This window comes from Alligator sinensis, unplaced genomic scaffold (genome assembly GCF_000455745.1).
Source record: "Alligator sinensis unplaced genomic scaffold, ASM45574v1 scaffold150_1, whole genome shotgun sequence".
Lineage (NCBI taxonomy): Eukaryota > Metazoa > Chordata > Crocodylia > Alligatoridae > Alligator > Alligator sinensis.
Genome location: NW_005841840.1, coordinates 3,992,800 through 4,006,017, shown reverse-complemented (window position 1 = coordinate 4,006,017; position 13,218 = coordinate 3,992,800). Strand labels below are relative to the sequence as shown.

Here is a 13,218-nt window from a genome sequence, read left to right as displayed (position 1 = left end):
AGCACTCCCCCTGCCTCACCTGGGCAGCACCTGCCCCCTCCCTCACCCCTGCCACACCCCTTCCCTCCCCCCCTCCCTTTCCACCACACCAGACTTACCATCTGGAGGTAGCTATATTGGAAATCAGATCAGTATTGGCTGATATACCTCCTTAAATATCAGGTATCAGCCCCAAAAATCTCTATCAGTGCACTTCTAATTTTATGTAGGGCTTATTGTGGGTTTTAAGAGGTAAATTAGATGAGTATAACAACATCCTTTGTGTGTTACATTGAGTAATCTGTATAATACCAGTTGTGGTATATGCTGCGCTCATCTCGTATGCCAGATGAGTAGTGCAGGGCCAGTCTGTGGGCTGGACTTCAAGTGAAGCATCATGTCACCTGAATTCCAGCAGGGCTAGAATTTGGTGGTTGCTCCCTTCGTTTTTGGCCCTGTGGGCCAGATGACATGGCTCCACAATCTGAACCTGGCTTGTTGGACTCTCCACGGGTCCAGAAATCTGGCAGCAGGATGAACAGGGGCTGCGTTAATTGCTGTGGCTCTACAAGCCTTTGCAATTAATATGGCTGCTGCTCACCATGCTGCCAAATTGCTGGACCCATGGGAAGTCCTGCAGGCTGGATGATGTGGCTCTGCCAGTGGCGTCTTTATGGCAGGTTAACTTGATTCCCCCATGGAAGAGTCCAGTCTGGTTCAGTTTAATTTTCTGATTTACAAGTTCTTTTCCTAATCTGTTTTCAGCAAAATTGTGATAAAGCTCTTTTTAGCATTCTGTATTTGAGCCCAGTGTTTGGATTATATGGTCCAAACTAATTTACTAGTACAAAACAAGAAAAATATCCTCTTGGGAGATGATCTCATGACATATGGTTTAGGGTAAGATCTTTGTATTGTCAGCATTCTAGATTTCTTTCTATGTACTTGATCTCTCAGAGTCCAGCAAAGACTTCTTTTTTTATTATTAGCGCGAGTAGGAAAAGGATGCTTGGGGGTAATAGTGGTACTCCCATAAGCTGCTTCAATAACTCAGGGTAATTAAAGCAAGATAACTGAATGCCTCCTTAGTGTGGAGTTTGAACAAATGTAACCTTTTATTAGACATCAAATACTTGGTTTTATTTCCACAGCAGTTCAAATGCTTCACCCTCAGAAGGTGCCCCCCTTGCAGGAAGTTATGGGTGTACTCCTCACTCGCTTCCCAAATTTCAGCATCCTTCTCATGAACTTTTAAAGGAAAATGGCTTTACACAACAAATCTACCACAAATACCGTCGAAGGTGCCTAATGGGTAAGACGCTAGATGTATCCATAAAGTTTTAGTTGACAGAAATCAGTTGTTATATAACACTACAGGTTTTTTTTCTACTTTTTTTTTTTCTTTTGCACAATCTTCTGAAAAAAGCAGATTGCCATAATTATATGGTACCTACTGTAACCTTACCCTGAAATGTATGTCATTTTTTATCTTGGATACATTTTGGGACTATTTGCTTTTCATGTAACTTGGATAAAACCTGAGAAAGAAATGGAATTCTTCAGTGATTCTCAACCAGGGGTGCCTTGTGATCCTTTCAAGGATGCTGTATATTGCTAATTAGGGCCGTGCAAAACACCATTGTTTTGTTTCGATGTCCGCTTCACCATTTTGAAGGGACAAGAGTTTCGTCGAAACTGTTTCACTGTTTCAACGTTTCACCCATAGGCTATAAAGGGGAATCATGAAAATGCCTAAAATGTTGTCATTTCATGCCTGATTTAGATAATAATTGCAGGGATGGTAGCCCCTTCTGAGGGCATGAAGCCTGCCAAGTTTCAAGGAGATAGGGGAAGAGATTTCTGGGAAACTGCACCTCAAACTGTTCAAAGCAAAAGTGGTGACACTTGGCAGCAGCAGCAGATTCCTCTCATCTGGCACGCAGATCCAGGGGCCTGCACCCCCAAGAGGGCTGCAGGGCGGTGCTAGATTCCTCCCATGGGTGTGGGCCCTGAGATCTGCTCTAGAGGGCAGAAGGCTGCTGCTGCCACCTGGGACCGGCACTGGCCGCAGCCCATGCCCAGCGCCAGGGAAGACTGATGCTGCCGCTGGCCCCAGGCAGCAGCAGCCTTCTGTCATCCAGTGTGCAGATCTGGGGGCCCACACCCCCAGGAGGAGCCCGGCAGCACTGGGAGGGCAGGTTGAGCTCTGTGGGGCTGGCGGAGCCCGTTTTGAGTGCAGCCCGGAGGTGGGGAGAGCCAGGGCTATGCTCTGCCTCCTGCCGCCAGGCTGAGCTCCATGGGGCTGCGGAGCTGCTCAGACTACAGTCCTGGCTCTCCCCTGCCTCCTGCCTGCTGCTTTGAAACTTGAAACTTTTGAAACTTTCAAAACATTTAGAGTGCTCTCATTTAGTTTTGAAGCTGTTTTGAAGCTTTTTGTTTCGTTTTGATTCCGCTGTTTCGAGCTAGAAATGTGTCAAAACAGCTTCGAAACGAAACACTTGGCGAAATTTCACACAGCCTTATTGGCAATCAGTATTATCACTGCTAGGTGTGCAAGCAAGATTCACAAGGTAAACCCAGGGTTTTCAAAAGGAATCCATAGTGTCAAAAACCCTGTTGTGGTCTGAGTTCTTTGCAAAAGAAGAATTGCTCCTTTATTTTTCTGTAGCCAATTAAAAACAAAAACCTAAGAGCTATCATTTTTCCCAAGGCATGTACAAAGATTGAGAACCACTGGGATAATTGATGCGTATTTGTTGATTTCCTTTTTAAATTAATTGACAAGATTCAGGAAAATCACCATTTATGCCTCTTATGTACTCTGCATTATTTTGTTCCATTTGTGTAAGTGGAAGAAATTTGGTGAGATTTTTAGCTTTTGAGTCTGGGTTTTTAAGGGCTCTGGCAGACATTACATTTCTAGCTTTCTTTAAACATTACATTTATGGTGCTCAGCTGAATGCAAGGATAGCAGCCAGGGTTGGGGGGACAGTTCCTTCCTGTCATCTCCTCTGCTAGATCCTTGGGTCCCAGAACCAGTAGCCCAGTGCCCAATCCCAAGAGGCAGCACCAGGTCCCATGTCCAGAACTGGTGCTGCCCCCTTTCGAGTCACCAGAGGCAGCCCGTGACCTTTAAGGATCCAGGTGCTGGGAACCTGGCATTGGGGACTTGGGTCCCTTATGCTAGGCTCCCTGCACCAGTTGTTGCATGAGTGGGACCTTAGGAATTCTATTTCAAATACCAAAAATGGTGTGTCCTTCTATTTGCATATGGCCCTGTAAGTTCATGTGGATTTTGGGATGAGGCATAAAATTCCTCCGATCCCAATACCTGATAATATTAATGTCTGCCAGGGGCCCCAGTTACTATTTTTGAACAGCATTGATCTTGTTTTAAGTAGGCACCTCAGAGGATGTATTTAACCGATTTTTTTTTTAGGTGAATTAAGAAAATTGGAATTGACTCAGAATAATTTGAAATACTTTTTTTTAAAGTTTAAATTCACACTGAGCTTTTACTGTGCATTACATAAATACTGAATTAAAATGTTTAGTTGTTTTGTCACTGACTTTATATTCTTTTTCCTTTAGAAAGGAAACGTTTGGGAATTGGCCAGTCCCAAGAAATGAACACACTTTTTCGTTTCTGGTCCTTTTTTCTCAGAGATCACTTTAACAAGAAGATGTATGAGGAATTCAGACAGCTTGCTCTAGATGATGCAAAAGAGCACTACAGGTAGTCCATTTGTTCCATAAGTTAGGATTAATTTTGGTTTCTACCTTCCATTTAAAATGTCTAATCCATGTGTGTAACTGAAGGAACCTGACACTTTTTGTAATGGTATCAGTTGATGCTTTCAAAATATTGGTCTATGTACTTCACTTTAACACCAGGTGCTATTTTAATGTACCCAACAAGAATGGAGAGAAAATGTGGTTAGTCAGGTAGGAGCTGGTGATTGTTGCCACACACAACATTAGGCATACAGTATCCTTGGATCTCTAATTATAGTTCATCTTAAACTCTATTACATTAATTTTTGCCAATGTTAATTTAACCCCGTATTTATTTGTGGCAATAAGACGTTACTTCTGCAAGTCAGAATATTCTTACCTCAATTAAAATTAGGGGAAATGTTTCTTGTTCTGCAACTTGACCACAAATTGCCACTCCTTTTTTTTTTTTTAAATATCTCCTGTTTTAGAAAAATGGTCTTTCAGAATTAAAATGTTGATCATCATCTCTTTATTTCCATGATCAAATCAGGAAGCATTGATATGTTTAAGTCCTGACATACTGCGACTGAATGGACATTTTGTCAGGAATGCATAGTACAATTCAGTGGAAGGAACGCAAATGTGGCTCTAATATACTTTTGTATTCATATTTCTGATCTGTCTGTAGTGATTGTCACTAGTTAGGAGACTGCCCCAGCCATGTCCTTTTACCTGGTTAGTAGTATGTTACTATACCTGTTTCAAAGCATATGGTGTGATTTGATCTGAAAAAGATCGAAGGTTTCTTCATTAAATTGTATGCGGATTCACAAACTCCTGCAGTGTCTTACAAGCTACAAACCCATAAACGAGTGAAATTATTTAGGTACGTACCTCTGAAGTGAATATGGATTTGAGCCAAAGATATTTTGCAGAGGGGCATTCATCCCACAGCATTTTTGCTGGATGGAGCTCTATTAATGGACCAGACCTCATTTTTCTAGGTAGTGTACATAGGATGGGTATCAAGGGGCTTTGCTGTAACAGATGCATGTTCAAGATCCTTGGGAGGTGGGGGCGTGGGAAGTCTCCCAGCAGTCAAGGACTACAGAGAAGCTGAAGGCTTTGCTTAGCTTTTACAGATTCCCTCTGACGCTTTCAAAAGCAAGTGACTGACTTGCTAAGAGTGTGGATTATTCCACAAAGTGGTTGTCTCAAACATGAAGAAGAATCTTTAAAGGATGATGTCAACTCTTGGCATCTTGTATATTCCCCATATTCCTTTACTTCAAAGTTAAAACAATCAATCCTGAATTATATAAGGAAAACAACAATCTTCTGCGTCTTCCTTTTTATGTATGCACAGTTGTGGAGACTGAGATACCATCTCAGGACCCACTGTGAACAAAGTTCTTTTCAAAAGAACATTATTTTTAGCTCTTGAATATTTGTATCATCTAGGAAAAACTTAAAATAAGTTAATGAAAAGTGTTGGGAAAGAAATGATCAGATGGATGCCAACTAATTAAACTATAGTATTTTAGTTTTTCTTAACGTGTAAGAAGGACAGAACATGTTGTGAATCCTTTGAGAAATATAATGTGCATTTTAACATAGATTTCTTGAAATCATTGTTCTCTGTTCACAGGTATGGATTAGAGTGTTTGTTCAGATTTTACAGCTATGGTCTGGAAAAAAAATTCAGGCAAGAGATTTTCAAGGATTTTCAAGAAGAAACAAAAAAGGACTATGAATCTGGTAATTCCCAGTTTGTATGAGGTGTTTAAGATATGGAAAATAGTGTTAAATTTACCCACTTAAGTACTTAGCTAGTTTTTCTTTTAAAACTAGCAACAATTCTCTTTTTTTTGTTGTCAGGTCAGCTGTATGGCCTAGAAAAGTTTTGGGCTTATTTAAAATACTCTCAATATAAGACTCTACCCATTGACCCCAAATTGCAAGAATACCTCAGTAACTTTAAGAGATTGGAGGACTTCAGAGTTGATGTAAGTTTTACATTTTGCTTAGCAGATTATTCTATATAAGTGTATTATTTCTAAAGGATTCAATTATTAGGCTGCTTTAGCACCATTCTTCAGGTTTTGTGGATATAAGATTTTGAGAGTCCTAAAATCAACAGACACATTTAACAAATGTGTTTTAAAATTCAATTTGTTGTTGTTGTTGTTAAATATTGCTTTACCAAGTTTCTAGCAGGGTGCTAAAGCCTGGAAGCCATAATGTGAAAGAAAACAATAATGAAAGATTAATCAATTTTCCTTTCTCGGTTGAATAAATATTAATAATAATAATAAATACATTTGTTAAACAGTGAAAGTTTTCTAATTTAGGTTTCTAACAAACATGGATGACAACTTTTTAAACTACCTGTGTAACTTTGATTATTGCTTTGATTTTAGTGAAGATAATTCCTAAACCCGTAAAAATAGGAATTCAGTAAATAATGAATGTCCAGTGAATTTCACTGACAGCCTTTGCACTTCCTGACTTTTATTTTCTGCTTATTAAAGTGTGAAATAGGTTGAATATGAAGTTAAACCATACCATTTTATGTAGATTTTAGTTGCCATAAATGACTAGGCATTTAAAGCCTTGTTTTGGGAAGCCACTTAGGCTAAGTACAAACATTCAGTCACCCCTTGCAGGCTGGAACTCTGCCAGCCTGCAAAGGAAAAGCCACAGTTTCCCATGCTTTTCTCTTTTTTCAAGGAGAATCCATTTTTAAAGTTTTGTTCATGACCCTTTCATATATTGTTGTGACCCACTTTTGGGTTGCAAACTACAGGTTGAGAAATGCTGATCTAGTTCAGCTCCCTGCTCAAAGCAAGACCATCCCCAACTAGATCATTCCAGCCAGGGCTTTGTTGAGTCAAGTCTTAAAAATCTCCAAAGATGGAGAGTCCACCACCTCTCTAGGTGACCCATTCCAGTGCTTCACCAGTGAGAGTTTTTCCTAATAACCAACGTGCACTTTCCTTGCTACAACTTGAGACCATTGCTCCTTGCTCTGTCATCTGTCACTACTGAGAACAATCTAGCTCCATCCTCTTTGGAACCACACTTCAGTAGTTAAAGACTGCTATCAAATCCTCCCCCCCCAGTCTTCTTCTGCAGACTAAATAAGCCCAGCTCCCTCAGCTTCTCCTCAGAAGTCATGTGCCCCAGTCCCCTAACAGTAATAATTTTGTCTACTCATTTTCAGCCTCCTATCAGTGAAGAATCTGGAAGAAAAAGACCTCCTAATGGAATTGGTGAGGAGACTGGTCATTCTAGACACCAGTCTAATTCCTCTACTAAGACGCTGCTTGCTGCTAGACCTTCAGCTGCCAATCAATCTCAGGTCCCAGGAAACTTTTCCAGTAGGAATACTTTACAGGAGTCTAGTGACAACATAGGCCACAACAGTGCTGCCACAAAATCAGTAGATGGTGACATGCCTGAGAAATAGACGTAAGATGTGCTTGTGCCCTTGAGATCATCCTTTACATCAGTGTTTAAGTATAGCATCTTCAGGGGAGCTGTTACAATGCGCGATTAAAAACAAAAGTATAGGAAGACGAAGGATTGCATTTTTCTCTTTCACAAGATTAAGTCTGAAATACTTTCCCTAAGTGAGTAGTTCTTTGTTTTGGGATCATCAGAGATCCAGATGAAATGTCTCTTTGGTTTCAGTATTGCTTTCCTCAAGCTGTTGTTTACAAAACCTGCATTCCTGTACTATATGCAAAAAAAAAATGTCTGGGGATGCCTTACATTTCAGCTCATACTTCTTAAAGAAGGTGTGGTATATCCAAGTTACTTACTGAGCTTTCTTTACCCAAATTTTCCCCTTGTTGGTTAATATTTTTACTTATCAAAGCCAAAAGATTACATATATGTATATTTTTAAAATATAGAGAAAGAATCTAAGTTGGTAGGTTCACTCTTAAATATTTAACTCTAAAAAGGAAATATTTTATATGTATGCATAAAGCACACTCGGGATGTGCAACTGTATGGAAGTGTGAGCACTTGTGGAGTCTGTTTCATTATTTTGCTTTCTACTTAACCTTCATAGTTAGTGTTGTGGGTAGGCATGGAGTTTTCTGAGTGGACATCATCAACTGGTTTAGTTTTAGGGAAGGTTTTATTCAAAGGTAAAATACAGGGAAGAGAGGGTATGTTAATTTACGTATGGTCCCAAATTAACTACATATAGTTGCTGGTTGTGCAGGCTGATAAAATTGCAAATAACTTTCAAGTTGTTTTCACTTTCAGAGAGGTTCTTGTTTTGTTTTACTTTTCATTTAAGTTTGCTTTATTTTATGCTTGTAAAGTGCTGTTCAAGAGAGTTATAACATATTTTTTAAGACTTTATTTTCATTTCAACTAATATAATATTTTAGTTCTGAGGGAAATTTAAAGCACTCATTATAAATTTATATTTTGCTCTATTTTAGAATCTATTTGAATTAAGTTGTAGTTTTAAATTCTGCTAGTTAAAAAATGAAATTTCAAAAACAGGTCTAAAATATAATTTCATAAAATGTAAATGTTTAAATACTAAGCATTAGTTACTATTGATGGGAGGTAGGAAAATTATTAGTTGTATCACCTGTACTTTCCTTATTTCTTTCATTTATTTTGATCCAGAAGATTTAGTATTCCTGCAGAAATGAATTCTCTTTCCTAATGTAGGGGGGAAGATGGGGATTATTTCATTTTTGCTATACTAGTTAACTGCAGAAAAGCCTTAGGTTAACTGTAAAGTTAACTTTCTAGAAGTTATGTCTAACACTGATGCCTTAAATGTTGGGAGTATCCTAACTGGTTCAACATCCCTACATTGAGTTTTAAACTTGTAATGGATGTCAGAGGTTTATGTAACTCAAATCTGTTTAAAAAATCCACTCATTGCCTTGTGAATCTCAATAGAACAATTATGAATATGTACACATTTGTAAATGAGCATATAGCAGTGGCCTTCCCAGTAGTTAGTTTCCATACAAAACTGAGCTGTTTAGAAGCGTCTTAATTTAAAAGGAAAATAGGTATTAACATTAATTGTTACCTACAAACATTTTAAATAGCATATTTTCAACATGCTGAAGTCATACATCTCAAACCTGTTTAATCTATGCCTCCTATCCATAAAAATGATGCAAATGTAAATTGGGATTGAAACTGTATATACAAGTAATAGAATTTTTGCTTTCACTTTTTCATTGAATGATATGTGTGCATATTTAGCTTTTAGCGTGTGTAATTTGTGGTATATCTTTGCAAATTTTATAAAAATACCAAAAAGCTCCAATTGTGTTGTGGTTTTTGTGTTAAAAGATCTTTTCTCTCTGTCTCCTTAAAGTAACCTTTTCCAGATCACAGTTCACAACTCAGGCTTCAGATGTGGTTGTGAACTTTTTTACATACATGGATGAAAATAGGTGAAAACAGAGGCTGAGCATATCCAGGCTTTCGGCAGTTTTGACTGAATCATTTTCGTGAGAAGTAAACTAAAGTTTTTTATGCTGTGAGAGGACAAGTCTAGCATCACGTGGATTCCACTTTTGGTAAATGCTCCATACATGCAAGATCTGAGGTTTTTTTGAATAGTGGCATCCATGCTTCATAGTAAGTAATGTAAAGAGAAGAATTGCAATAACTGCCTTTAAATTACTTCTTGCTCCCTGTGACAGTTAGATGGAACTTCTGCATGGGCTGTACACACTGGTTGCATCTACACTTGCAGTTTATTATGCAGTAGATTCATTTACTGCACAGTAAAGCATCATTGTCTACACGTGCATGGCAATTGGGACAGTGTAGACTAATTTACAGCACCACTGGATAATCCCATCAGACACAGGTACTATTTGAAAGTGGATAGTATCCGACTGCACTTAAACACAAATGTAGGCAGTGATGTTGGGATTAGTTTACTCTGGCTTAAATTGTTCCAGAGTTTATTTAGTTGCATTCATTACAGACGTGGACGTGCCCACTTTGTGCTTGTTTTCTCTGGTTAGTAGGTTATAGTGGTATGGTCGATTCTTAGCATAGTTACACCATTAAAAGAGTATGAAAGAAAAGTTGTTCAGATCCAGGTAGTGACAGATGCTACTCCCTTCCTTCTGTCATGGCTTTGTGTGGTTGAGATAACCAGGATTTATATTTTGCTCCTTCTATACTGGGTAGCTGTTCTGGATGGACACTTTGGGCATGTCCAGACAAGTGCAGAGGTGCGGTATGTGGTGCCACAGACCTGTCTGCGGCTCCACACACTGAACATGTAGGCATTTCCCAAGCTGCTACTTTGCAGCACAGGGGGGCTTTTTGACCCTGGAAGATCCTGGAGTAAAAAAAATCCACACCAAGAAAAAAGTGGGGCAGCGCACATTGCGGCAGCGTGTGCTACCCAAAACCAGAGCCTGACCAGCCAGAGCCACACTTTGACTGCCGGCCAGGCTTCCTGCTCCTGCTGTGGCTACAGCTCCTGGAGGCCCCCAGGACCCCAGGTAAGGCTCCTGGGGCCAGCACAACTGCTGGCCCCAGCCTCTCCTATTCCCCACTTCCCCCCTGGGGTAACCTACCATGCACCAGAACACACACGGCACAGGTATTTGCCAAGGACAAGTTTTGCTTCTCATCCTCAGGGAGAAACCCGTTCCTGCTTGTCTGGATGCACCCTTGAGGTGCCCTCTTCTGCCTTAGTCAAGTGTTATACTTAGTGCTAAGAGAGGAAACAGAAACAAGGAAATTGCTTCTTAAACTCTTCCTTCTGGAGAAATCCATAAGGGCATGACAATTACCAGACTTTCTCTGTGTGCTCTGGTCAACTGTGGATCCATTCCTGACTCATTTGACTTCAAGGAACTCTTCCTCGGCCTTGAGGCCTGAGCTAAATTTGAGTCCCGTTGCTGTCATCAGACTTTCTGAAATGGTGCCACAGTTATGCCTTGAATGTTATTAAAACAAACATTCTCCCCACCTCCCTTTTTTCTTCCTCCTTTCATTTTATCTCTCTCTCACTGATACTGTGTGTAAACATGAGCCAGACAGTTTGTCAGCAATCAGTACTGCCCCTGGATAGTGTAATGGAATCAGACAAAACATTTGGCACTGATGTTGCTGTTATCTTCAGTATTTTTTGCTGTGCCATCTACTGGTAAAACTCAGTGTTGCTAAGTAAATTGTCCAGTTCTACTAATTTTGTCTCAAATAAGCACATTTCTATCTCAAACAACCTACAGAAGGAGCTTACCCTGCTTCTCCAAATAGTCTTTTTTCCTACACAGCTGCCTTTTGTAATTTTTTTTTTACTTCTTTAAGATGCAATACAAAAATCAGAAAAACATACCAACTTGTACACTATAAACTGTCACAAACAATAAGCAATGCAAGGAAAAAGAACAAAAGGAGGGACAGAAGAAGAGAAGCATACAATGAGCAACAATCTAGAGTCCTCCCAAAATTTTGCACTAAACATGAAGGAATTAATCCTGTTAACCTTGACTCTCCGTAGATGCTAGCTGTGCCATCTCCAACTGTACCACATTTTAGCCTTTGGAGATATCGCTACACTGAAAAGTAGGACATAATCCTACATGTTACTAATGAGGCCTGCAATAGGTATGCAATTTTATAAGGATTCAATCTTAATTCCTTGAGGATAGACCCAAGAACATACATATTTGTCAAAGGTATCAAGTGTTATGTTCAAAACCATGTTAACTTCAGTTATAATTTCTTTCCAAAAGTAATTAAAGGGCATGATCAAAATGTGACCAAGGGTCGCCTGCTATACATCACATCTCCAACATGTATCTATTGGCAGCATATTTAATTTTTTAAGCTAGGAGGAAGCCTTGTGCAGATGAAAACATCTTTGATTAAGTCTAAGGTCAATTGTTAATGTTCAAATGTTGTGAATTGCTGATTTACATTAAGATCGTCATCTAGGCTGCTTTCAAACAAAAACACCCCTGCAGTGCCTTAAATTTTGCGCCCAGCACATGGCCAGACGAAGCAGCACGTTAGTTGGACCTGGCTCACCCAACATCTGCATAGATTGGGTGCTTTAGTGGGGCTTTTCTGGTACTTTTATCTAATAGCTGATTGAATCCTCGTTGTAGAAAAGTACCAAGAAGCTCCACTGAAGCAACCAATCTATACAGACACTGCAGAGCCAGATCAAAGTAACCTGCTGCCTCTTTTGGCAAAGTGTGTTTTTTGGGGGTTTTTGGTTTGTATTTTTTTTTAACGTCTGCAAGCAGGCTGGAAACCTAGGTTTCCATTCCATTTAAGTCTTAATTAGTGACTGTCTCTTCTATTTGGATGGTAAAGCTAGCACTTCTGGCCTGTTGGTGTCAACGGCAAGAGTAACATGATAGAACTGTAATTTAGCTGTCCTACAGCTGATTAGACCTTATCTACACACAGCACCAGTAATTTAACTAAACTGGTGCAATCCTATTTGTGTACATGTAATGGGTGCTTAAGGTTAATTATGTATAACTCTATTACATACTCCTTTATTTCGCCAGATTTTAGTTTCTTCCATAAATTTTCTGGCTTGAGCCAGATCACTTAGAATAATCAACAGAGGTTTGGTTATTTTCAACTGCATGTTCGTCTTCATCTCAAGTAGTAGAGTGTAGAATCTGTTCTGACAGTATTACATTTTAGGAGACTCATAGCAGGAGTCAGTGCTTTCACTGAATAGTTACTTGTAGAAGGTGGGGACCTACAGTCTGTCATCACAGGTGCCTCTCTCCAAGATTCATTCAGCCTGTATCCTACAGGCTATGGCTACTGCAGCGTTTTAAGTTCTTTAATAGGCTAAGTATCTGACTTTCAATAACTGCACATGTAAAGTCATTCTTTTTTACATGCTATGGGACATTTAACTTGTGCAATCACTTAAGTTGTTAGGATAGAGTTAGGTTGCAGCTATCTTTTCAGCTCAGTTACACAGCTTTACTCAGTTGTCCATGTGAGAACACAAATAATACAACCAGTCAAGAAGAGGAGAGAGAGAGAGAGAGAGAGAGAGAGAGAGAGGGAAGTCTGTACTACTCATGCTGATTGGTGGTTAAATGTACCATAGCCACTTGAAAGTTGGCATCTTACAGGCAGGAACATATCGAGATAATTAGGCTAAAAAAGGAGGGGAAATTTTACTTTCTTCTCTCATTGAGAGAATGAATGTGGATAGCCATTAGCAGAAGCCCAGGAGAGTCTATCTTGAAGGTTGTTGATTGGCTTGACATGCATTTGAACCTCAAATATATAGGACCAATTGGAGGCTTTTCTTTCCTCCTGCACCCAACACATTTCTCTCTACAGTTCTAGATCCACTATCCTTCACTATATCCACTACACTTCGAGCTTCAGTGTCTTGTCTTACCTGTGCTCTAACATTTGTTTAACATCTCTCCCACTTAGAGAGTTGGTGCAATAAAAAAAAATGATGCAAACAATCCTTGTTTCATATATATTCTGGATGGTCACTGCTCCAGCAAC

At 39.5% G+C, this 13,218-nt stretch overlaps 1 protein-coding gene across 6 annotated transcripts in view; it reads left to right on the top strand.

Moving 5' to 3' along the window:
* LARP1B (La ribonucleoprotein domain family member 1B) overlaps positions 1–13,218 on the top strand; it is a 67,058-nt gene extending 53,840 nt beyond the window's left edge. For 4 of the 6 annotated variants that reach the window (XM_025204602.1, XM_025204589.1, XM_025204607.1 and 1 more), the window contains 5 exons: positions 1,131–1,291; positions 3,571–3,715; positions 5,345–5,454; positions 5,575–5,702; positions 6,920–9,002. In XM_025204602.1, the coding sequence (XP_025060387.1) occupies positions 1,131–1,291; positions 3,571–3,715; positions 5,345–5,454; positions 5,575–5,702; positions 6,920–7,165 (790 nt within the window). In that variant the 3' untranslated portion in view covers positions 7,166–9,002. Of the gene's footprint in view, positions 1–1,130; positions 1,292–3,570; positions 3,716–5,344; positions 5,455–5,574; positions 5,703–6,919; positions 9,003–9,061 lie in introns of those variants that run through there. The other 2 variants (XR_003094175.1, XM_025204595.1) reach the window with 2 other exon arrangements.